Source organism: Hemicordylus capensis, chromosome 4 (assembly GCF_027244095.1).
Source record: "Hemicordylus capensis ecotype Gifberg chromosome 4, rHemCap1.1.pri, whole genome shotgun sequence".
Lineage (NCBI taxonomy): Eukaryota > Metazoa > Chordata > Lepidosauria > Squamata > Cordylidae > Hemicordylus > Hemicordylus capensis.
This window is the reverse complement of record NC_069660.1, coordinates 252,810-278,071: the sequence shown is the minus strand read 5'-3', so window position 1 is coordinate 278,071 and position 25,262 is coordinate 252,810. Positions and strand designations below refer to the sequence as shown.

General features: G+C 61.4%; 1 protein-coding gene across 1 annotated transcript; it reads right to left on the bottom strand.

Annotated features, from left to right (window-relative positions):
* Positions 1-2,825: 2,825 nt before the first annotated feature.
* On the bottom strand, positions 2,826-23,684 carry LOC128324575 (protein-glutamine gamma-glutamyltransferase E-like). The gene is made up of 14 exons (XM_053249307.1): positions 23,358-23,684; positions 22,151-22,428; positions 16,400-16,573; positions 15,230-15,472; positions 13,593-13,711; positions 12,346-12,474; positions 12,070-12,250; positions 11,821-11,956; positions 10,676-10,779; positions 10,320-10,562; positions 5,104-5,427; positions 4,261-4,418; positions 3,541-3,665; positions 2,826-3,059 (listed from the first exon to the last, which is right to left on the bottom strand). The coding sequence occupies exons 2-14, from the start codon at positions 22,155-22,157 to the stop codon at positions 2,897-2,899; spliced, it is 2,106 nt and encodes a 701-aa protein (XP_053105282.1). The 5' UTR covers positions 22,158-22,428; positions 23,358-23,684; the 3' UTR covers positions 2,826-2,896.
* Positions 23,685-25,262: the final 1,578 nt, after the last annotated feature.

The window sequence follows — 25,262 nt, the reverse complement described above, 5'->3', positions numbered from 1 at the left end:
TATTTAAATGAAAGCTGGAGATCCGTGTTAGGATTAGGATATGACAACGTCGAATCCCCATTATTTCCTATAGTGGAAATGTTCAAAATCAGTAAAAACTCCCACTGCCTTGGAATTTGGGTGGTAGGTGGCACCCATGGGGACCTACCTACCACCCAAATTTGGTGCCCCTGGGACCTTGTTAAGTGGTCATAATCAATCCAAATCTGATCAAAGCAAAGCAAATACAAATCGAATCTGGGGTGATTGGGGGGGTAGATTTGGGCACAAAACAAATCAGGGGTGAATAAAAAAAATTGACAAATCGAATAAAAAAAATTGATTTGTGCACATCCCCACCACCAAGTCCAGGCCTCACTTCCCAGCAGTAGCCAGCCAGATGTCCCAGCAGCTCAGATGGAGATCACCCCCCCACCCCCACCTGTGTACCCCTGGCCTGCAAAGGTGGGGGGAGCCCTTGAGGGCCCACTGCTCCCCGCCCCCATGCATGGGTCCAGTCCTTTGAAGAAGGCACCCCTGCTGTCAAGGTCATGTGTCCCCCAGCCCTGCACACACACACACCCCGTGCCAGGCAATGGCCCTTTGCTGCTTCACCTGGGCAGGGATGCAGTGGGGGGCATGAAGGCCGGCAGGCAATGGGGGGAGCGGTAAAAGCCCCAGAGGTGCTGAGGCTATGGATAGAGGGGGCTGGCAAGAGGGGCTGTGGGGCAGCACCCTGGGAGCTTGGGAACAAGAGCTTGGGCCCCACAGCTGGGGGCTGAGCAAGCAGCAAAGATGCTCACCTGGTGGCCACCAGAAGCCACCTGGAGCAAAGCCGGCTGGTGCTGGATGGGGGGATGGACCTTGGTTTGCCTTTCTGACCTCCTGGCTTGGCTCTGACCCACAGCAAGCCAGATGCCGTTTCTTGCTGAAGGGCTCAGAGGAGGTTGGCGATTGCATCAGGCTGCCGGTGGGTCTGCCTGGCGGCTGAAGCAAAGAGGACTCTGGCCGCTCTTGCAAAAGCCAAAAACTGCTGGAGGTGGCGGAATGCTGGATTGTGAAACGCACAGAGACATTTCCGGGGAAACCCGCTTAGAAGCTGCTCTTAGGACAGGAGCTTCTCTTCACTCCTGAGCAGCGACTTAATGCGGGGATCATTTGGTCACCAGGGACGTGTGTGCACACATGTCCTCCTTGGAAGTGTGCTCATCAGTCATCATGACCAGGAGTTGCTATTCACTGACTGTTTGCCAAGCGGCTTGCTTCCTGCAAGCTCCTGCGTGTCATGGGAACCATGCAGTTCTGGTCACCTTATCTGAAGAAGGACGTGGCAGAACTGGGAAAGGTGCAGATGCAGAAGAGGGCCACCCCGATGAGCAGGGGCCTGGAGCACCTTCCTTAGGAGGCAAGGCTACAACACCTGCTGGGGCTTTTTAGTTCAGAAAAAAGACGACTGCGGGGAGACATGATAGGGGTCTATAAAATCATACAAGGAGTGGACAAAGTGGACCGAGAGAAATGTCTCTCCCTCTCTCATAACACTAGAACCAGGGGCCACCCCATGGAAATGAAGGTCGGGGAAATTTCGGACTGACAAGAGGAAGTCCTTTTTCACACGCCTAATTAATCTGTGGAATTGTTTGCCAGGCGAAGTGGTGACGGCCACTAGTTTGGATGGCTTGAAAAGGGGCTGAGTCAAATTCACGGAGGACAGGTCTATCCATGGCCACGAGCCTGAGGGTCCCCTCCAGCCTCAGAGGCAAGATTTCTCCGAATCCCAGTTCCAGGGGGGGGGAGCAGCAGCAGGAGAGAGGGCCTGCCTTCTTCACCCTCCGCCTGTGGGCTTCCCGGAGTGGCACCTGGTGGGCCACTGTGGCAGACCGGAGGCTGGGCTGGATGGGCCTCCGTGCAGGGCCTGATCCCGCAGCAGGGCTGAACCCAGGCCTGAAGGTTGTCTTGTGCTCCAGGCCAGGAGGCAGGCAGAGGACGGGGCCGGGAGGGGTGGGGCGGGGCAGTGCAGGCTCCGGCCAGAGAGAGGGCCAGCCCTGAGGGGCCTCTCGGCAGCCTCCCTCGTGGGCCAGGCCCCTCGGCCCTCCACACTCTGCGCACAGGCAGCCGCCTGGCCCGCGGCAGCTGCAGGGAGGAGAGCATCTGGGCTGCTGGCGGGGTGGGGCTGGAGGGGCCCGGGGGAGGTGGGCAGGGGCTGCCTCTGCAGGCTCCTTCCCAGCAAGCCCAGCTCTGCACAGGGCTCTGTGGCAGCCAGCCAAGAAGAAGAAAAGCATCCGGCGCGACAGGCAGCACCAGCCGGAGAAGGCGGCTCCCCACCCGAATTGGGAGGGGCAGCTGGGGGAGGCAAAGGGGACTGGCCGGGACCAGCAGGGTCTGGCGGTTAGAGAGAGGCGTGAGTTCAAATCCTCATGCGGCCACGAAACTCCCAGGGTGACTCTGAGCCAATCCCTTTTTGTCTCTCAGGCTAGCCTACCTCACAGGGTTGTGGTGAGGATAAACCCAGCCATGTACAGTGCTCTGGGCTCCTGAGAGCAAGAGCAGGAGAGAAATGTCAACCATCAAAGAGAGCCAGCTGCCGCCCCCCCCCCCCCGCTTGTGCCCACAGGAGGGGGCTCAGTGTCCCGAAGGAGAGGCCAGCTGCCCCCAGGTGGGGAGGCAACACCTGAGATCGAGCCAGGGAGGGGCTGCCCTCCGGCCCTGTTTGGGAGAAGCAGCCCCTTGTCCAGCATATCCACCCCCCACCCCCGGAAGAGCAAAGGCAGCCCCCGCCCTGGTGAGCAGGGCTCCAGCTCCCTGCGGAAGGAAGGAAGGAAGGAAGGCACCGGCAGACACGGCCCTCTTCTGCTTGGCCAAGTGGCTTTAATGGGAGTGCCGGGCCAGGACAGCCTCCCTCCCCCCTCGGCGGGCATCACGGGGCCCCCCCGGCGGCAGCCACGGTCATGAGCGCGAAGCTCTTGATGTGCTGGAACTTGTTGCAGGAGAAGTCCGCGTGCAACTGCATGGCTCCTGCGCTGCGGGGCGTGAATTCGAAGTAGATCTGGGATCGCTCCCCAGGCGCCAGCCCTGCCACACTGGAAGCGGGGGGGGGGGGGAGAAAGAGAGCCGTGAGCAGGGCGGGGGGGGCCTCTAGCAAGGGTGGCCCCCGATGGCTCCAGCCGAGGCAGGAAAGGCCCCTGCTGGGAGGGGGCTCCGCTTCGCCAAGGCCCATTGCCGCAGAGCAAGCTTCCTCCTTGCCCAGGGCTCGGAAGAGGGAGGCAGGCAAAGGGCCCCTTCCCTCCCACCCAGCAAGCGGGCTCCTGCCCGCTCCGTGCCTCCTGCTGCTGCTGCCGCTGTGGGGCTCCTCCCTCACCCCCTGAGAGCTTGGAGCGGCCCCCTTCCCCAGAAGTGGGGGAGAGGGAGGAGGCAGAGAGAGACCCGCTGGGGGCCTGGCAGGGTCTCCCCACTCATGCCTGCCACAGCCCGAGCTCAGCTTGCCCAGTGCAAACATGGGGGGGGGATGGGACGAGAAACACCCGGGGGGGGGGAAGAGCCCCACTTCCCAGCCCCACTCACTTGATCTTGACCACCTGGCCCATGAGGGTCACCAGCAGCACGCAGTCGTCCACAGGCTCCGGGAGTGGGTTGCTGTAGGAGATCTCTGCGGTGGCCGGCTTATTCACGGCCACATCGTGGGGGACCTACAGCCAGGATAGGAGACAACCCCCCGATCTGAGCAAGAGCCCAAAGCCAGGCAGCTGTGGGGCTCACCAGAGTGCTCCCTCCCCCTAACCCAAACCCTGACACCGGAGGGGCTGGAGGGTCGTGGGCCCAGCTGCGTGCTTGTGCGGCTGCAGGCAGGAGCCGGGCTAGGAAGGCCTCTGCGTGATCCCGAGCGTACAGCAGAGGGGGATGCAGGTGAGCAGGACCGGGGGGGGGGGGAGCCCAGCTGCCCCTGCTGCCCCACCCTCTTCTGCCCTGCAGATAAAGGCAAGAAGAACCCTGCCCCAATGAGAGCGCGAGGGAGCTGCTTGCTGCCACGTAGAAGTGTAGGGCAGGCCACGGACAGATTCTCCTGCAGACCGTGAAAAGGCTCCTAGCTGGGCGATGATTCATGGCTGGGACCCAGGCTCGGAGCTCCAGAGCGGGGGGGGGGGGACAGGAGATGCGGGGGGGAGAGGCAGGCCCTCCCCGCTGGGCCCATAAGCCAGGCACCAGAGGCCACAGGTGCTGGGCTGAGCAGGGCATCGCCCAGAAGCCTTTGGAGGGGTTGGGGAGCGGGGGGGGGGCTCTCACCGCAATGGAGATGTTGGGACTCTCCAAGGTGATGGCCTTCTCCACCAACAGCTTCACTCCCTCCAAGACGTCACACAAGGCTGTCACCAGGATCTTCTTGTCATCTGTCAGGGACCCACCGTAGTGGCCGTAGGTGATCCGCAGCGGAAGGTGCTTCTCTGGAAGGCAGGCGGGGAGGGAGGGGGAACCGGGCCCCTTGCTCATTGGCGGCACGCCAGGGCAGCAGAGCCCGCCCAGAGACCCCCAGCCATGCTGTGGCCACCAGGGGAAGGAGGCGGGAGGGGCTGCTTTCTCCCTTGGCAGCGCCCCCAGTGGGCGATGCCTGGCTAGAACTCGGCTCCTTTCCTGGGCCGGAGAGATCTCCTCCCCCTCCCCGCCTGCCGCTTCCTTGGAGAGGCCAGCTCCGGGGCCAGGATGGGGCTGGCGGCCTTTCCTCTCTGCCCCACACAGAGTGCCACTGACGCCTGCCTGGGAACGGGCCCCTTCTTAGCTGCCCCCTGAGCGCCATGATGCTGGTGCCCGGGATGTCCGACAGGCACCGCGTCCCTGTCCCACCTGGGCCTGGAGCGGGCAGCTTGGGGGGCAGGAGCAGGGGGCAGTGCCACACTCCACCCCCCCACCACAGGCTGGTCGCGAGTGGGGCACGGCGTGAGAGGCGCCTCGCAGGAGCTTCTGAGCACATGTGGGGCAAGGGGGGGCTGCTGGCAGGTGCTCAGTGAGCCCCCAGCATTGCAAGGGGGGCCCAGACATGGCGAGCCCCCAGGCATCCACACCCGGAGCCCAGCACCCCTCCCTTTGCCGGGAAGGCGTCTCTGACCCGCAGCCGTGGGTGTTGGCAACTACCTTCTTGAGAGCCCAGGGCCAGAGTGGTCGTCTCCTTCAGGATCTCTTTGACGGCCGCCCGGGTGTAGAGGACAGTCGACACGCTCAGGTTCACGGTGACTGTCTTGGGCGCCGTGGACAGATTGGCCAGGGTGAGGATCAGGCGGATGTCTTTGCCCAGCACAGGGGGCTGAACCAGCTTGAATTTCCCAAAGATTCCTGGGCGTGTAATCAGCTCGGGGGAGGCGGGATCTTCTCCGGGGGCATTTGCAGGCCGTGCTGTGGGGCTGGCCCCAGACATGGCAGCACAGGCCTTTTTATAGACACTTCTTTCCTCTGCAGAGCCTGTGTGGATGGAAGACAACCCATCAGCCGCCAGCCTCACCGGGCCTCCCAGCTCTCAAGTCACCAGGTCGGCCAGAGCAGCAGAGCTGTGCCCCCCTCCCTCCCTCCCCCTGCCCCCCAGCTAGGACAAGTGAGGTGGGAGATGGAACAGCTGCTGGTGTGGAGGACTGCCTTCAGTCGGAGGGCTGTAGGCCGCCTCCAGCCTCGGGGCGGGCGGGGGTGCCTCTCTGGCTACCAATTGCAGGGGAGCCACGGCAGGAGAGAGGGCAGCCCCTTTCAGCTCCTGCCAGTGGGCTTCCCAGAGGCGGCATCGGGTGGGCCACTGTGCAAAACGGGGTGCTGGACTAGAAGGGCCTCCTTGGGCCTGATCCCGCAGGGATGATCTTGTGTCCTGGGCACCCGGCTGCTTCAAGACTGGCCCGACGTGGGCGCTGCGGCTCCTGCTTCTTGGGGCGTGTGCGGGGGAGGCCAGGGATGAAGACCGTCCCCCCAATCTTAGCGGCATCTCCGAGGCGCCTCTTGCCAGCCGAGGCGGCCTGCTCTGGGCGGGCGCTCCTCCTCCGCGAAGCAAGCGAGTGACCTTGTCTGCTCAAACAGACGCCGCGCTGAGCTGCCCGCCACGCCGAAGAAACGCCTCTTGCCGCGCAGCAGCTCCTGGGACACGGGTCGCTTCGCAGAGGAGGAGGCATTTCCTCAGCACGCGGCTGTCCGTTGGTTTCCCCGGCGCCGAAGGAAAGAGCTGCTTCCTCGGCAGCCCACAGCACGCACGGCCCAGCAGCAGGAGGAGGAGGAGGAGGCGGCACCTCCAGGCCAGAGCCTGGGTCCGTCCCGCTCCTCCTGCGCACCCTCCTCGACACTGGCAGGCAGCGGCCAGGGCCCTGAGCAGGGCTGGCGGGCCCGTGGCCTGAGGGCGCGTTCGAACCGGGGGGGTCTCGCCGCGCTTAGGCCGGCGCTCCAGCCACAGGAGCGCGGGCGGACTCTCCTCTGCGAGCCGCGGGGGGGGGGGGGCTGCTCCCTGCTCCCGGCCCGCCACCCCGACCCCCGCCGCAAAGTGCCGGGGTTTGGAGCCGGGAAGTCAGCCAAGGGCTGCGGCGGCGGCGGCGGCGGCTTCGCAACCAGGGAACGTGTCCCGGCCACATTCCAGAGCCCAACGTTACAATTAGGGCGGGAGGGACGTGCCGCCCGCGGCGGGGTGCGTGTGAGTGAGTGACTGCAGCCCCCCGAGCCCTTGAGAACACCCAGCCGGCGCCCTTGCTCGGGGGGGGGGAGGGGGAGGGGGAGGCCCGCTCTGCCGCTGCTTGTCCGAGGAGGCCAGGCCAGGCCAGGCTTCTCCCTCCCCGCGGCCTCCGTCTCGCTTGGCGCAGAGCCCTCCGAGGGCGAGGTCTCCGCAGGGGCGCAGCGAGGCTGGCGTGGTGGGGGGGGGGTGCTGGCACAAGCCCCCCCCCCCCGTGTGGTGCCCCCTGCCCTGTCCCCCCGTCGCCCCACACGCGCACGTGCTGCAGGCAGGGGGCGCCCTCCCTCCCTCCCTCCCTGCCCACACCCGGCCAGCAGCTCGCCAAGCGCAATCCGAGAGACGAAGACGGCGAAGAGATGCCGCTTCCCCCCGGAAAGAAGGGCCCGAAGCGCTCTGCCTAGATAAAGATGGAGAGACTGGCCGCCGCCGCCGCCGCCGCCCCTAATTTGTCACGCCCGCCCCGGCGCCCCCCGCCCTTTCAGCTGGATCTTCACCAAGGCGGCCGAACCCGGAGGAGGCGCCTCCCGCCCGCCCGCCCGCCCCGCGAGCTCCCCCCTCCGCCCTTCCTTTCTCCTCCCAGGTGTTGTTCCGGGAAGGCGGCGGCGGCGCCCAGCCAGCGCCCCAGCCCGGACGGCTGCAGGTGGGACGTGAGAAGCGCCTCCTCGGGCCAAAGCAAACAGGCCGCCCGTGGCTGTGCCCCAAGCACGTGCTGCTGGTGGTGGTGGGAGGGCGGGCGGGCAGCAGGCCAGGCCCGGGCTGTGCTGAAGGGCCGAGCCGGCAAGAGGCCGGTGGAGCCAGGCCAGCCTCCTGCCTGCCACAGCGGGGCGCTTAATTTAATTTAATTGCCACCACCAGCCTCGGGTAGTCAGCGGTATACTGCTTCTGCACATGGGAGATCCATTTAGCTCTTTTCCTGACGGACTGACAGGCCTAACCTAACTACGTCCTCGTCGTCAAATCCTTTAGGGGGGAAAGCCATTCAGGCTTAGCCCGAGTACTGGGGGGGGGGGGGGGAGCCTGTGTGGGGCAGATCACAAAGAGGCAGGCGGATGCCTCCGCTTTTCTCTCCTCTGCTGGCATGCCGGTCCTTCCTAGCCAGTTGTTCTTCCAAGCTCCAAAGGTGTCCCTCCGGTCGGTCTTTCTCCGGGAGGACCGGCCTCCCCCCTCTGCCTAGTGGCCACAGCAGGCCTGATCTCCCTCTTTGCTGGCTCCGTGGCATGGAATTTAGACCGCGAGGCCAGGATCCCGCCTGTTTTGCTTTCCGCCCCTTTCCTAAGAATTATGCCTCACTGCCCTTCGGTTTCCAGGGGGCTTTTCTGCTCCAGCTGCCGGATGTCTGTATCTAGTGGTTCCTCTCAGGTGAGACGACCCAACAGGGGCTCTTCTGTGGGGCTGCCCGCTGGCATTCCCTTTGGTGTCCCAGGGGGCATCTGCTTGCATTTATTTGCACCCGGTCAGTCAGCTTGGAGGGGCCGTCTTGTCCCACCTGTTGGCATGATGGCACAAGCCCCCCACCCCCCAGATCTGGAGGACCCTCTTCTTCTCCTCCAGGGTTTGATCCACAGCACCCTCCCCTCTGACGGCCCTTCAGTTCCTTCAGGAAAGGAGGAATGACACCCCCAGCCTTCTGGCAATCTAGGGGTACCGGGCTCCTCCCCTGTCGCTATGTTTGCTGACTGACCTCCCACGGAGAAGCCGTGGGGCTGCTGGCCGACTCCTCCCGCCTCCCTCCCTGCCGCTTCCTGGCTCCAGCCAGGCTTCTGACTGCCTCGCTCTGCCCCGTGAAAAGGGGTGCTGCTCTGGCTGCTCTCCAGCTCCAGTAAGCAGGCGAGAAATTAATTAAGAGAGCAGTTCATTCTTAGCTGAGTGCCAGCCAGTCCCAGGAATTAATTGGCGGGGGGGGAGGGAGAGTAGAAGGAAGCGCATGGCTAGAGGCGGAGGCCGGGGGCTGAGTCGGGCTGCTTTGGGCCGGGGGCTCTCCCCGTGCACTGCTGTCCTGGATTCCTCACCACCCCCCCACTCCATTTCCCAGTACCTGAATATACTATTTATTGGTGAATAAATATGCTAATTTAAATATGCTATTTATTGAAGGTGAAGATACCAAATAAGATTGGTGAAGATATTAAATAACGCTCACACTGAGGAGCAGCGCTGAGTGCATTTTCATCACCACAGGAGTGTAGCTAAAATTGAGCGGATGGGTTCAAAGAACCCGGGGCCCCCAGCGGCACCTCCCCCCTATTTTCTTCATTATCTCCCTCACTCCGAGGGGCCACCGGAGAGGGAGGCAAACACAGGCCCCCTCGCCCCTAGATACACCCCTGCCTAGCTGGGGTGATGATCACCACTTAATTCCACAATTGGCCCTACAGAACTGGTGCCAGGGATTAAGGCTTTCATGCTTGAGCCTTTTACATCCTGAGATAAGAACATAAAGCGTCACTCCAGAATGCCTCTTTTGATTTAGAACACTGGTATAGGCTGGAAAAGAGCGGGGGGGGGCAGAGAGAATTCATGGGGGCTTTAAGCAAAAAAAGTTTTTAAAAACCCACAGAAACAATTAATGGGGCGATTCTCACGATCAGCAGAAATCGGGCTAGGAGAGCCTAGCCCAACTTTTGCTGATCGTGTAAACCACCGGGCTTGCAAGCGAGCCTGGTGGCTTACAAGCGGCTAGCCTGCTTTTGTAGCCCTCCCTATAGCCCGCATTTGCGGAGCGAGCGCTCCGCAAACCAGGGCTTCCTGCTCGTGAGTAGCCACAGCGCGGCTCTGCGCCGTGACTACTCGCGAGCAGACCCCCAGAGGGGAGGCCAAAAGCCGCCTTCCGGCTCCGGGGTTCTCACCAGCCTGCCTTGCACACTCACGCAGGGCATGCTGGAGCTTCCAGGGGCCGATCGGCCCCCGCTCCCCCCAGCCCCCGGCAGCTCCATCACGGAGCCGGCAATGGTGTGGGCGGCCGATCCGGCCACCCAGGGCTCCCTCCCCGATCGTGAGCGGGCTGAGCCTGTTCTCCCCGCTCAGCTCACCAAACCGGGTCTCACCGATCGTGAGACCCGGCTCACTATCTATAGAAAACAAATGAAAACTACACTAAGTTTGAGATATTAATAGCAGCAACAGAACAAAAAAATACTGAGCTTTTCAGTTAAGGCTGCAATCCTATGCACACTTACTTGGGAGAAAATCTGATTGAAACCCATGGTACTTCCTTCTAAGCAGGCAGGCCTAGAATGGATTGCACTTTAGAGCCAGAAACCTGACAGTACACAGACAGGCAGTGATTTACATCACACTCAAACTCTCCTCTCAACTGCCCTACAGAGATCCCTTGCTGACTTTCCGGGGGGGGCGGGGGGGGGGGTGGGTGTGTGACTTCTTGTGGACCTCTCCCAGGCAGCCTCCTTGGCTTCACCTGTCCTCCTCGAAGCCCAGCGGCTGAACAGAAGAGTGACTGTATGTTGTGCTCCTGAACTCCGCTTCTACAAGGGCCAGAGCTTAGCTTTTCTAAAAAAAGAACGAAAGCTGGGCAAGCTAATGAGCTAAGTGGGGCACACGCTTACAGTGCAGGAATCCCCGGAAGCCCACGGGAGAGGGCCACCTCAGGAACTGGCAGGAAGGCGGATCCTGCAAGAGGGAAGCCGAGCCACCGACTCACCTTCTGGGTACTTGTAATTGTTGGTGATGTCCACCCGCTGGTTGCTGCCCACGGCTTTGGTGCTGATGGCTGTGCCAATGGACGAAGTGTCACAATAAACTCGGACCCGGTTTCCGTTTGGATAGACCACCCATCGGTTGATATCGGCATTCACCTCAGTGAAGACGAACGCCGTGTCATACTGCAGCCGGACATCTCCTTGCTTGACGGCCATGACTGAGGTGGGCCCACACTGGTAGAGGCCTGGAAGGAGGCAAGGCGAGCAGAAGGCTGCAGTGGGGGCTGCCCCCTGGGGAACCTGGGCCCTCCCCATCCTGGAGGAGGAGGAGGAGGAGTGGGGCTGGGGGAGGCCTTACCTTGGCTTTTCTCTTGGGGGGTGGAATCTACCACCTGCCAGCCACAGAAGGCTGTGCCCAGATCGCGCCGAATGAACCAACATTCATTCCAGACATGGTAATCCCTGAAGGGGTGGAGGAGCAGAGGTGAGTGCCCAAGGCCAAGGCTGACCCAATATGTGGGGAGGGGGGAGGCTGGGGGGCCTTGATCTGAATGCTCCCATCTGCCTGCCCCATTAGTATGAGTCACAGAGGCAGCAGCTCCAGGCAAGCCAGACCCTGAGCCTGGGAGAGGCAGGCTGGCTAGAAGAGGTGGCCTCTCTGGGACCTTCCTCCAGGCGCCCAACCCCCAGGAAGCGGCTTCTGCCCGTGTGCTCTCCACTTGCTCCAGGTACACTGTGAGGCACCTCCGGGCATTGGCCCAGGCCCCAGAGTCTGGAAACATGTGGGGTGGGCATTGTGCCCTGGAGCCAGCCTTTGGGGCTGAGAAAGTGGGGCCTCCCACCCACATCTTTTGAATGTCTGCTGGCAGGTGGCGGGGGAGTGGTTGCTCCTCCTTTGAGTGTTGCTGACTGGTGGGAGGCTGTCGTGCCAGATTTTCCAACCTGTCTTGGTGTGCCTTTGTTTTTGAAGGGTCAGTTTGTTACGAGCTCCCTGGATTCACTGGGAACCTGCATGGAGGCGCTGCGTGGCTGGGAAGGCAGAGCCAGCCTCTGGGAAGAGGCCCCTGGACGTCGTGCTCTCTGGCTGATGACGGAATAGCACCGGCTGCGGCATCCAGGCTGCGTCCTGGGTGGTCGTGTACCCAGATGCTTAACTGGATCGCACCCCACCCTCTGCACTAGCCCAGGGAGCCTTTCCCCGCCAGCAGCTGTCTGTCTTGGCCACCGCCCACATGCAGTGACTGGAAGTGACTGTCGGAAGGAGCTCCACATCCCAGGTGGCTGGGGGGGGGAGGAGGAGTCCCCCCGTGGGCTGCCCACACCCTCAAGGGAGGGGGCCTCTTCTGAGCCTTCCTGCTTCCCAGAGGCGTCTGCTCCCCAACCTTCCTCAGGCGTTGGGCTGCCATGGCAGAGTCCTGCACCTGCTTGGGTTGGGGGGGGTCAGGGGTCAAAGCAGCCTCACCCCCCAAGCCCCCCAGCAGAGGCTGCACACGCTGCACTTACCAGGTGGAGTCCTGGCCCATCTTGAGGCTCTTGCCTGAGGGGTCATAGTACTTGTCGATACTCAGGGTCCTGTCCGAGTCGTGAGCAGAATTGAAGTTGGTGATCATGCGGGTGGGTACGCCCAGGCTTCGCAGGACTAGGAGGAGAGCGGGAGGGAGGGCGCGAAAGAGGCCCCCGACGTCAGGCCCGCCGCAGCCTGGCCCCAGGGGCCGCTCACACACACACACCCCCCCGTGGGCGCCCCCATACCTGTGCCCGCCACTCCGGCAAAGACCCAGCACTGGCCATACTTGACGGCGCTGTAGCGGTTGTTCACCCACTGCCGGAGGATGGCCACGCTGCTGTCCCAGCGGGAGGGGTTTTCGTGGTGAGCAAACGACTCGTTCCATTTGCCCTCCAGCACCCCGTTGTCGTTGTCGTTGGCGTTGACCTGGAGGGCGAGAGAGCAAGGCGTGAGCAGCGGGAGGGCTGGGCTGGGCCGGGCCCCGTGGGGCAGGGCTGGGGGGGCGCGGGCCTCGGGCTCACCATGGAGCTGACCACTCGGGCCACGTATCTCGGGTCGCTCCTGCGAGACGTGTCGCCCGCTGGGTCCTGGCGGTGGTAGAGGCTCAGGTCCAGAAGCAGGAGGGCCAGGTTCAGGATGTTCTCTTGGCACTGGCAGGAGGAGAGGCGGGCGGCAGCAGCCCCCATCAGGGCCGGAGGGCAGGCCCCGCAGCCCTCCCCTCCCGAGGCTGGGTCTGCCAGGGATTGGCCAGACCCAGAGGAGGCGGGGCTCCCCCTGGACGGGGCGGGGGGTGCCCTGGGGTGCTCTTGCCACAGACGGGGGCCCAGTCCCGAGAGGGGGCCGGGGAGGGTCCCTGCCCCAGGTGCCAGCACTGCACTCCTAAGGGGTCTGGCTGGCCTAGGGACGGCGGCTCTTGGGCCCGGGCCCCAGCCAAGACCCCCGCACAGGGGGGCTCCTGCAGGGACAGCCTCCGCAGCAGCAGCAGCCGCCGCCTCGCCCCCTCTCCTGGGCCTCTTCAGCCCCTGACCCCCAGACGGGGCAGGGAAGCCGCCCGGTGTCTGGAGGGCCCCGTTCCTTGGGGCCACAGGAGGCTTCCCTTCGGGAGGAGGGTCTGGTCCCTGTCCAGAGACAGCTCCCCCCAGGCGGAGGACGCCCTCTCCGGACTGCCCCAGGCCAGCCAGTTCAGCAGCCCCTCCTGGTGACCCCCCACCCCGGCTTGCCTCCCTTTCTGCTTCTTGTCCCAGCCAGGCACTGCGCCCCCAGACCTTTGAGAAGGCGTCTTTGGAAGTGGCCCCCTTCCCGAAGCGGAAGCCCCCCTCGCAGCCTCTGTCTATGCGCTGGAGGGTCCCAGGGAACGGCCTTTTCCCAACCTGGCTGGGCTGGAAGGGGGCGGGGGCCTGGGGGCCCTCTCTGGCTGCCACCATCGGGGCAGCCTGAGTGGCTTCCTGGTCACCGGCCCACGGCCCTGCAGGCAGCATTGGGGGCCGAGCAGCCCCTGGGGGCCACCTTTCGAGCTGCTCCTTGGTTCCCACCCCACCCTCCGGGCCCGACAGGCCCATTGCTGGCCCCGAATCCTTGCCTCCCTCCGCAGCTGCCCTTCGTCCTTGGAGCCCTGCGGAGGGCAGTCCTGGCACCCACAGGCTGCCCAAGACCCCCCCCCCCGCCGCTCAAGGGTGGGGGGAGGAAAGCCAGCCGGCTGTGTGTGCAGGAGGGCAGCTTGCAGCGGCAACCCCCTCCTCCTCCCCCCGGGAGAGTCCTCAGCCTTTACCTGCCCAAAGTACCAGCCTCGCGCCTCGATATACTGGGCGTTGCCCACAAAGATGATGCCGTTTTCATTCAGGACGTATTCCTGCCTCTCCGCCTCATTGTCCATGTAGACCAGGTCCGCTGCGGGGCAGAGAGCTGGGCTGAGAGCCGGGGGGGCGGGGGGGGGTCTGGTGTCACGCCCAATGCCAGCAAGCAGGAGGAGGCCGGCTGGCCACGCTGGGCAGGAAATGGCCGAGGGGCTGGCTGGCAGGCGGGCACTGGCCACCCTGCGCTGGGCGAGGGCCGTCTGGCGAGCAACAGCGGCCAGAAGGAGGCCAGCTGGGCTTGCCTTCCCTCCCCAGACCAGGCACGAGGAGCCAGCCTGGCCTTGGCGGTGGCTGCCGCTCCTCTGGGGATGGGATGAAGCCAGTTCAAATCCTGCCCCCCAGACATACTGTGGGAAAGACAGCTGTGGACTCCCTGCCCCCTGCTCAGCTGTGGCCTGTGGGGGCCTGAGGAGCAGCAGCATCCTATGGGGAAGGGCTCCCCTGCTTGCATGCAGAAGGTCCGGGCACCATCTCCAGGCAGGGCGAGGAAGACCCTCCTCTGCATGAAACCCTGGAGAGATGCTGCCAGTCCAAGCAGCCCGTTCTGGGCTAGAGGAACCAATGGCCAGACTCAGCAGGCAGCCGTTTCCTAAGTGCAACTTGCCTCACCGGGCCAGACATGTCTCAGCTGTGCCTGGTGCTGAGCAGCCTTCTCTGCTGGCTGCCAAGGCCCACACCTTGGGAAGGTGGCTGAGAGGGAGGGAGGGAGGCCGCCCAGCCAGCCGGAGCCAAAGGCGGAAGCTGCTGCTGCTTCCTGGCTCTGCAGAAGCCTCCGGGGTGGGTGTGGAAGTGGCAGCGCATTCCTGGCCGGGCTCCCCACTCGTCTGCCTGGCTCAGCCAGGGCTGGGATCACTCCAAGCCCCATCCTCCCAGGAGGAGCAGCAGCAGCCCCCAGAGGCCAGGCGGCCGGCCGGCGATGCCCAGAGTCTGCCCCAGCAGCAACAGGAGAAAGTGCCTCCGTGTCGGGTTGCCAAGCAGCAGCCGCAGCTGCAGCCAATGGCCCTGGGGGGGGGGCTCCTTGCTGGAGAGGGAGCCTGGCCTCCGCTGGGGACTGTCCCCGGGTTCCCCAGCTGGTGAGCACACCCAGCCTTCACCCAAGGAGGCCTGAAGGAGGCCGGCGGCTGGGCCTGCCCCCCCCCCGGAGGAGGAGGAAGGAGCCCACCCTGCACAGCGACTCCCAGGCAGGCCTGAGCTTGGGGGAGGCTCCAGAGCAACCTTCCCAGAGGGCCCTCCTCCTCCTCCTGAGCAGGGGCCTCTGTGGGGCACCCAAGGCAGGGCTTCCTCAGCAGCAGCACGTCCGTCCGAGGAGGAGGCGGAGGAGGCAGAGGCGCGAGGCAGGGCTGCTGGGCTGCAGGCACAGAGGCAGCCGCCTCCCCCCGCGTCAGGCCCTTGGCTCCCCCTCGCGCTCAGTCCGGTCCACACAGACTGGCAGCAGCTCCCTTCGGCCGGCCCTTGTCCTCGCAGTTGCCGCCAGGGAGACGCCCCACCAGCCTCCGCTGGGGTGCTGCTGCTGCTGCTGCTGCCTGCCTGTGCCGGCCGAGCGGCCTCTTACCTGTGCACCAGGGGTTGAAGAGCATGATGAACTGCCCCAGGAACCTGGCCTGCACCTGGCTGCCGCTGGTCACCTGGAGGTACAGCTTGTAGCGCCCGATGGCCGCCGTGGCTGGACTGGCCAGGGAGAAGTTCACGTAGTTGCTCTGGCAGGAGCCTTGCGCGGCGCTCCAGCTGCCCCCCACCAGGCCGCTGGAGACGGCAAACGCAGCCCGGGTGTGGTGGGCCTCGGACGGGGCCGTCCCTGCCAGGCAGAGGGGAGGGAGGCAAGGCAGCGTCAGGGGGCACCCCCAGTCCAGCAGCCCCCACCACCAGCTTGTTCTCTCCTCCCCGCCCCCGCCCCCACGGCCTGGACGTCAGGAGCCTTCAGCTTGCTGCCAGCACTGCCCTGGGGCAGGCTGTGGCCCTCAGGGGCCTCGTTGCACTAGTGTGGTGGGTGGGGGCGATCTCCCCTCGCTTGGGCCGCCGCTGGTGGGCTGCTAGGCTCATGGGCAGAGAGGCTTCCGTGGTGAGCACAGCACGGCCAAGAGTCCTTTCCTGGGGCCTTTGAGGCGGAGACCTCGTCCCTTCTGCTTGGAGCCAAGAAGGGATCCAGTTTGGGGCCCCACATTTTAAGAAGGCTGCTGGCAAACTGGAACAGGTGACAGGTCTGGAGACCAAAGAGTTTCCTGGCCAGAGAAGCTGTGAGACAGTGGAACAGCCTGCCTCATGCAGCAGCAGGCTCTCCTTTGCTGGGGTGTGTGCATGTGTCTCCAAACAGAGGCTGGGCAGCCCATGTACCAGGGACGCTTGAGCCGTTTCCTGCACTGAGCAGGGAGGGGGCTGGGCGAGAGGCCCTCCAGGGTCCCTCCCAGCAGCAAAATCCTAGGCTTCCAGGTTGCAGCTGCCTCTGTGGATGGGAGCCCCATTCTTCCGATGCGGGGGGGGGCGGTGCTTTGTCAGCGTCCGGTGTGTGCGTGTGTGTGTTGAAACCTGTGGCTGAACAGTGCAGCCAAGAGCCCACAGACCACAGACGGGAAGGCAGATGGAGGTGGCGGCTGCAGCAGTGGTGGGCAGTGGAAGGGGCCCCCCTCAGAGGCTTGCAGGGCTGCAGCCTGCCTGTGAAGGAGGGGGGCCCTGGGAGAGGGGCCCCCCACTCTCTGCAGGTTGGGGGGGGCTGCTGGGGCCTTACCTGTCTCTACGATGAAGGCCAGGCTCTCCCCAGCCTGGGGAGTCTTGTTGAAGTAGAGCGTCACGGTGAAGACCTGCCCACGGCGAAGCACCAGCTCCGTGCAGGCAAAGCGGCTGGTCCGGTGTGCCTGTGTGTTGTCTGGCACCTGCCAGCTGATGTGTGTTGGGGTCAGGGCTGCGAAGCGAGAGGCCAGCGTGAGAGGCGCCTGGGGCAGGGGCAGGCCCAGCGGCCTCCAAGGAAAGGGAGGGAGGTGGCAGCCAGGAGGGGATCAAGGCCTCCCCTCAGGCAGACTCTCCGGGGAGAGCTTCCAAGGGCTGGGCGGCTGGGCATGCACACCAGGCCCTTTGGGCCCCAGCCACGAAGCCTCCCATGGGAAAGGGCTGCCAGGCCTCTGGCACAGCCCCCCAGTTTGAAGCCTACTCTGGGAAGAGCAAGAGCGGCTTCAGGAGGCGAGCAAGCTTTTCTAATCAACAACATCTAGCCTTTCCCCCCTTTAAACTAACTAACAGGAGCAGGGGAGATTTTGAGGGGCTGGTTTCTCTTTAAGGGATAAGTCCTAGTCTGTGTGTATGTTATTTGCCAAGGCCAGCATAGTGTGTGTGTGTGTGTGTGTGATTTGCCAGGGCTAGCATTTGCCAGGGCTAGCAAACTCCTGTGTTTTCGTTTTTCCATGCCTGGAGGGGGTGGAGTCAGCTAGGGCTGGGGGAGGCCCCACATTCCTTTGAGACACATCCTGTGTCTCAGTTTGAAGCCTACTCTCTACATAAGAGGTGAAGGCCCCAGAGCATAGTAAACAGGGATAGGAAACAGGATGTTGGAGTTTAGCAGGAGTTTAGCAGGAAGTTTGTGGGGGAGCCTGGAACAAGCCCCTGTGATCACAAGGAACCCGGTGGAGAAGAGAAGTTAAGTACAAAATCCACCCTCATATTCCTGAGAAAGGCTATTTGGACAGTTAAATAGCTGACCATTACAGCTGAGAACTATCCTTCTAATAAGCTATCTCTAAATACTGTAAACAGCCAACAAAACCAGTATGAAGATAGAAGGCCAGCAGGGGAGGGGGCACTTCCCAGTGTATTGCACAGAGTGCCACATGTATGACTGTTTGCCCCATGGGCAGAAGTCATGGGTGTGTGCTCACTGCAAGGAGCTCCTGGCTCTCAGGGAACAAGTTCGTTCCCTTGAGACCAAGGTGGCGGATCTGGAGAAGCTCAGGGAGACAGAGAGGCATGTGGACGACACCTTCGGGGACGTGATAGAGGCATCCCACTCCAGGGCTGGTAGCTCCTCTGCTGTCAGGGAGAATTAAAGTCTTGGGCGAGGAGGACATCGGTCTGAGGAAGAGGGAAATGCTCCTTTAGAAGGGACCCCTTCCACGGATGATGAGCCCAGATCCTCTCGCACAGGGGATACTCCTCTGGGGGGTGGGGGCCTCCTTGTAGTGGGTGATTCGATCATTAGGGGGATAGAGAGATGGGTTTGTGACCCGCGTGTTGACCGCACGGTGACTTGCCTGCCTGGTGCGAAGGTTGCGGACATCACGCGGCGTCTACACAGGCTCCTAGGCAGTGCTGGGGAGGAGACAGCTGTCGTGGTGCACGTCGGCACCAACGATGTGGGGAAATGCAGTTGGGAGGTCCTGGAAGCCAAATTTAGGCTACCGCATTTTGAAGTCCAGGACCCCCAAGGTAGCATTCTCAGAAATGCTACCTGTTCCACACGCAGGTACAGTGAGACAGGCAGAGCTGAGGGGTTTCAATGCATGGACGAGACGTTGGTGTCGGGAGGAGGGGTTTAGATTTGTTAGGCACTGGGACACATTTTGGGGCAAGCAAGGCCTGTACAAAAGGGACGGGCTGCACTTGAACCAAGATGGAACCAGACTACTACTGGTGCTTAAAATCAAAAAGGTTGCAGAGCAGCTTTTAAAATGACGCCTGGGGAGCAGCCGATGGGAGCTGGGCAGTATCCCATTTGTCAAAAGCCATCCTGTAAAGTGCGAGGGTGCAAAGGTTTCAGATAAAACAGAAGGGGACAGAGCAGAACCGCATAAAGAGCAGGCGGGAGGCTGTGCCAGCTGGTCAAAGAGTCAAAAGAAAGATAGCATACATCAGGTGAGAGATTCAGCATATAGGGGCTTGTATGCCAATGCCAGAAGCCTCTGAGCCAAGATGGGTGAGCTGGAGTGCTTGGTTGCTAACGCAGAAATAGACATAGTGGGCATAACAGAAACATGGTGGAACAGTAAGAACCAGTGGGACACTCTTCTCCCTGGGTATGAACTCTATAGAAAAGACAGGGAGGGGCGCCTTGGAGGTGGAGTAGCACTGTATGTTAAAGAAGGGATAGAATCTAACAAGCTTGAAAACCTGGGTGGACCAGAGTCCTACACAGAAACCCTGTGGGTGACTATACAAGGCCGGAAAGGGAACGTGCTACTGGGGATGTGCTATCGCCCTCCAGATCAAAACGCCGACAATGACTGGGAGTTGCAGGAGGAAATCGGGGAGGCATCAAGGAGAGGCAGGGCAGTAATAATGGGTGACTTCAATTACCAACACATAGACTGGGTAAATTCACAGTCAGGTCAGGACAAAGAGGTCAAATTTCTAGATACGCTAAATGACTGTGCCCTAGAACAGTTGGTCATGGAAGCAACCAGAGAGAAGGCGACCTTGGATTTAATCCTGAGTGGCACCAAGCACCTGGTGCGGGATGTCAGTGACATCGACCCTTAAGGGAACAGTGACCATAGTGCCATCAAATTCAGCATACATGCGGGGAGAGAATCACCAAAGAAGTCCAACGCAGACATTTTGAATTTCAGAAGAGGAAACTTCTCTAAAATGAGGAGTATGGTGAAAAGAAAGCTGAGGAGGGAAATCAGGAGAGTCACTTCGCTCCAGAATGCATGGAGTTTATTCAAAACCGCAATACTTGAAGCCCAATTAGATTGTATGCCCAAAAGGAGGAAAGGTAACACTAAGTCCAGGAGGATGCCAGCATGGCTAACAGGTAACATCAAGGAAGCTATAGAAGGGAAGAAGAAGGCTTCCTTCGGAAATTGGAAGGCCTGCCCAAATGAAGGTAAGAGAAAGGAACACAAACTCTGGCAAAAGAAATGCAAGGTGACAATAAGGGAGGCAAATAGAGAGTATGAGGAACATTTAGCTAAAAGCATCAATGGAAATAACAAAAACTTATTTAAATACATCAGATGCAGGAAAACTGCCAGGGAGGTGGTTGGACCATTAGACAATGAGGGAGTGAAAGGGACTATTAAGGAGGAGGTTGCAGAGAAGCTAAATGAGTTGTTGTTGTTGTTGTTGTTATTTTGCATTTATATCCCACTCTTCCTCCAAGGAGCCCAGAGTGGTGTACTACATACTTAGGTTTCTCCTCACAACAACCCTGTGAAGTAGATTAGGCTGAGAGAGAAGTGACTGGCTCAGAGTCACCAAGCTAGTTTTATGGCTGAATGGGGATTTGAACTCAGGTCTCCCCGGTCGTGGTCCAGCACTCTAACCACTACACCACACTGGCTCCGTTCCTTGCATCCGTCTTCACGGCATAGGATACTGCACGTATACCTGTTCCTGAACCAGGCTTTTCAGGGATGGAGGCTAAAGAACTGAGTCAGATAGAAGTGACAAGAGATGATGTTCTAAACTGTCTGGAAAAAATGAAAACTAACAAATTGCCAGGGCCGGACGGCATCCATCCACGAGTCCTCAAAGAACTCAAACGTGAAATTGCCAACCTCCTTGTTAAAATATAACTTATCCCTGCAATCAGGTTCTGTACCGGAGGACTGGAAAGTAGCCAATGTAACACCGACTTTCAAAAAGGGACCCAGGGGCGATCCGGGAAATTACAGGCCGGTTAGCCTAACGTCCGTTCCAGGCAAATTAATGGAAAGCATCCTCAAGGATAAAATTGTAAAGCACCTAGAAGAACAGGCCCTGCTGGGAGTGAACCAGCATGGCTTCCGCAAAGGGAAATCTTGCCTGACCAACCTTTTGGAGTTCTTTGAGGGTGTCAACGAGTGTGTGGATGATCCAGTTGACATAGTCTACCTGGACTTCCAAAAAACCTTTGACAAAGTTCCTCATCAAAGACTGCTGAGGAAACTTAGCGGTCATGGAATAAAGGGACAAGTCCATGTGTGGATTGCTAACTGGTTGAAAGACAGGAAACAGAGGGTAGGTATAAATGGAGAGTTTTCACAATGGAGGGAAGTAAGAAGTGGGGTCCCCCAGGGATCTGGACTGGGACCGGTGCTTTCTAATTTTAATTTTAATGAGCCAGCGTGGTGTAGTGGCTAGAGTGCTGGACTAGGACCGGGGAGACCCGAATTCAAATCCCCATTCAGCCATGAAACTAGCTTGGTGACTCTGAGCCAGTCACTTCTCTCTCAGCCTAACCTTCTTCACAGGGTTGTTGTGAGGAGAAACCTAAGTGTACAGTACACCGCTCTGGGCTCCTTGGAGGAAGAGTGGGTTTTTTAAAATCATAAATAATCTAGAAGCAGGAGTAAGCAGGGAGGTGGCCAAATTTGCAGATGATACCAAACTCTTTTGGGTAGTGAAATCCAAAATGGATTGTGAAAAGCTTCAAAGGGATCTCTCTAAACTGGGTGAGTGGGCGACAAAGTGGCAAATGTGGTGCAATGTTGGCAAGTGTCAAGTGATGCACATTGGGAGGAGAAACCCCAACTTCAAGTATACACTGATGGGATCTGAGCTGTTGGTGAATGACCAGAAGAGAGATCTTGGGGTTGTGGTGGACAGCCTATTGAAAGTGTCAACTCAGTGTGAGGCAGCTGTGAAAAAGGTCAATTCCATGCTAGGGATCATTAGGAAGGGGATTGAAAATAAAACGCCTAATATTATAGTGCCCTTATGCAAAACTACGGTGCGACCACACTTGGAGTACTGCATACAATTCTGGTCACCACATCTAAAAAAGGACATTGTAGAACTGGAAAAGGTGCAGAAGAGGGCAACCAAGATGATCAGGGGCCTACAGCACCTTCCTTATGAGGCAAGGATACAACACCTGGGGCTTTTTAGTTTAGAAAAAAGACGACTGCAGGGAGACATGATCGAGGTCTATAAAATCATGCATGGTGTGGAACAAGTGGATAGAGAGAAATTCTTCTCCCTCTCACATCACACTAGAACCAGGGGTCATCCCATGAAATTGATTGCCAGGAAATTTAGGACTAGCAAATGGTGGTATTTTTTCACACAATGCATAATCAACTTGTGGAATTCCCTGCCACAAGATGTGGTGACAGCCAACAACCTTGAAGGCTTGAAGAGGGGTTTGGATAACTTCATGGGGGAGTTATCAATGGCTAATAGTCTGAGGGCTCTAGGCCACTTCCAGCCTCCAAGGCAGGATGCCTCTGAGCACCAGCTGCTGGGGAGACACAACAGGGGAGAGGGCTGGCCCCTTTCAACTCCTGCCTGTGGCTTCCAGCGGCATCTGGTGGGCCACTGTGCGAAACAGGATGCTGGACTAGATGGGCCTCCTTGAGGGGCCTGATCCAGCACGGCTGTTCTTATGAGCTGCCAGACCTCCTCCTCCTCCTCCTCCTCCTCCTCCTCCTCCTCCTCCTCCTCTCAGAGGCCAGCTGCCCTTTGCTCACAGGCGATGCCCCCAAGGCTGCCTCCCCCTTGCCCAGCCTAGGAAGCAGGACTGTGGTGGTGGTGGGGGGGACGGGGACGACAGGGGCAGGACACTCACCGGCCATCTCGGTGTCTTCCTCTCAAGCACGGCTGGGCTTCCTCACAGCTCTGCTGCTGCTGCCGGCTGAGCTGGGTGTGAAGTGGTGTGAGGCACCCACAGCTGAGCCCTGTATAACTACTCGGGTGCAATTAGCCAGTTCCTATAATAATCAGTGGCTGCGCAAGGCCAATTTTCCTGTTCAGAGGGAGATGCAGCCGTGGGAGGAGAAGCCATCCTTGTTTACTCAGAGGAAGTGCATTCCCTCCCTTGCTCCAGGATGACATGCAGGACTTCCTCTGTGGAATCCAAGGCAAAGAGTCATCCCAAAGATGAGGAAACCGCAGGGGAGAAGCGGCAGCTTCCGCCTCACCCGGCTCAGCCGCCCTGCAGTGCTGCTTTGGGGCGCGCCGCCCTGTGTCCCCACCCTGCCCTGCCTCCCGGTGTGGGGCACAATGCAGGCCCAGCCGGTGGTCCTGCCTTGCAGGGTCACTGAGCTGAGAGGCAGCGAGGAAGGCAGCCCTGGCCGTGAGAGGAGACTCGAACCCAAGACTGGCTCACACTCTGGCCATGGCCACACCCCTCGGGCTCGCTTTGGCCTGTTTGGCCTCCTGGCTGCCTCTGCCCACCTGCCCCGGCCGGCCCGCCATCCTCTTCCTGAGCAGCTGGGGCAGCAGAGGCCAGCTGGCTTCCCCGGGCCTCAGGCGGAGGGGGGGCCTGGCGCTGCTGGGAACTGCAGCGCCCCCCTTGGGGCAGGGCCGCGTCCCTCCTGCCCGGGTCCGGCCCCTTCCAGGCCTTCTTGGCTCCCCAAAGGGCAAGTGGGAGACACAGACAGGCACGGATCGATGCCCCCCCCGTCCTCCTGACGAAGGCGCCAGTCACTCCTCTCAGCCCGGCTGGGCCCCCTCCCTGCCCCCCCCCCCCGCTGAGTCGGGGGGGGGCTCCCCCCAGCCAGCCAGCCTGGCTGCTGCTGCTGCTGCCTGCTCGGGACACTCGTCAGTCTCTCACCCAGGCTCGAGGAGCCGCCTCCCCCTTTTGCTGCTCCGGCGGCAGCAGCAGCAGCCACAGTCTCGGGAGCGGCTCCTGCGGGCGGGGGGCGGGCGGGCAGGGCTGCCACCCCGCAGATGCCCAAGAAAGACCTGGCTGGCTGGCTGGCTGGCTGGCTTGGAGTCCCCTCCCCTGCCCTCCCCTCCCTGTTTTCGGGGCAGACAGTATCTGCCAGGCTGACTTTCCGGTTTGGAGTCGATTCAGCCGCGGAGGAGCTTCAGCTTCTTCATCCTCGATTGCCTCCTGCCAGGAAAACATTCCCGCCTTGCTTCCTCCTCCTCCTCCTCGGCCTTTGGCGGATCCTGGCAGTCTGCCGCTGGGCAGGTGCCCGCCCCGCTGAATGGCCCCCTCCCTCCACAGGGCGGGCTCTTCTTCTTCCTACTCAAGAGGAGGAAGGAGGAACCTGCTCAGGCATCTTCCCTGAGTCACCAAGTGGTGCCAGGGAGATTCCTGCGCCTGGGAATGCCGCCCAGGACTGCCCTGCCTGCCTGCCTGCCACCAGCGCCCCTCAGCTGCTGCCCCCACGGGGGTCGGCATCCCCCCCCCACCCCACCCCCCGCACAGCTCCACCGTGAAGCCGTGGCCTGCAGTCCCCCTGGGAGAGAGCAGCACTCTGGGGGGCGGAGCTGGGGCAAGGCCTCCTCCTCCTCCTCCTCCTCCTCCTCCTCTCCAGGTGGCCCATGTGGGGGGAGTGGCATCGGTCTGCAGGCAGCAGCCAGGGAGAAGAGTGCCCCCCCCCCCATTGCCTAGCAGGGATGAGCAGAAACAAGGGCGGCCTCTCGGGCACTCAGGATCATCATGGGTGAGCCCCGGAGGAGGCAACCTGTCCTGTGCTGCTGGTGGCCCATTCAGGGGGGCTCTCCTGGTTCGATGGTGGAGGCACAGGGACATGGGAAGCTGCCATATTCCCAGCCATGCAGACTGGCAGTGGCTTCTCCAGGGTCTGTGCAGGCAGGCATCTCTCTCGGCCCTGGAGACGCTGCCGCCAGGGAGGGGACTTGGAACCTCCGAGAGGTGGCGGCTCCGTCCCCTGAGAGCGGGGGGGGGGGATCTCTGGCAGTGCTGCTCACACCTCTGGCCTCCCCTTCATATGCCACCAAGGCGGACCCTGCTTAGCTCAGGGGACCAGTCCCTCCTCTCCAGAGGACCCTTGGGCTTGACTGGGAAATCTGGCCGCCTCGAGGCATCCACGAGGAGGAGCTGAGGAGGAGGAGGAGGAGGAGGGACCCTCGAGCAGATCCATGGCAGCCCCGCCCCGCGGGTGGCGTAAGGACAAGCAGGGTCAACTGTCCCTGGGCCCAGAGGGTCGGGGCCCCCCAAGGGGCCGCTAAGCAGACTGCCCCAGCACCTGCCCTGCCCGCCGACCCACCGCCACCTCTGATCATGGCCTCCGAGGGGTGGAGGGTGAGCCGAGCGGGGCAGGCCACCCCCAGCGGGCGCTCTGGCGATGGGGCCTCTCCGGCCGGCCTGCACAGCCCTCCAGCCAAAGTGCGCGGTTCGGGTGGGCGGGGCCCTGGAGCGCACGCGCACTCTGCATGCATGATGCGGGGGGGGCCCTGCCAAGATTGTGTCCCCTGGCCCCCGGGGGTCCCGCGACACCCCCGGTTGTTCCAGTCATTTTAGCTGTGTTTCCTCGCCACAGTTGTGTCCTATCCAATTGTCATGTGCTTTGAGTTTCCTCTGAAGCGCGAGGATACATTTTGTGCGTATGATCCTGATACTCTTCTTTTCTCCCCTCAATGCACATGGTGGTTGCAGTCAAAGCCAAGGCCTGGCCCCTGCCCACAAAGAGCCTACACTCAAAGGGTAGGCAGTGGGAGGGAGGGCTGGAGGGACGCGGCCAGGCAGCCCCACGGGAGCAGGTGGCCCCGAAGGGCTCCACGCGGGGACGAGGCCCAGGGCCTGGGAGGCGGCTTCCTGGGCAAAGAAGTGGGGAAGTCCTCCTCAGGAAGAAGCTCCCTGGGCAACGACTAGTGTGGAGCCAGCTTTGCCTCCCCAGGGAGGGCTGCTCCCGGCGTGCCTCCCAGCGGCGGTGTGTCCGGGTGGGCTCTTCTTCTCCCCACAGGCAAGCGAGCCTCTCCTTCTG

Bases quoted from the DNA above. Each gene is read 5' to 3' on its own strand.
- LOC128324575 (XM_053249307.1), bottom strand. The intron at 11,957-12,069 runs GTATGGGGGCGC...CTCTCCTCCTAG, and splicing joins TGCCGGAGTGGCGGGCACAG to TCCTGCGAAGCCTGGGCGTA. The intron at 4,419-5,103 runs GTAGTTGCCAAC...CCTGCCTTCCAG, and splicing joins GGCCCTGGGCTCTCAAGAAG to AGAAGCACCTTCCGCTGCGG.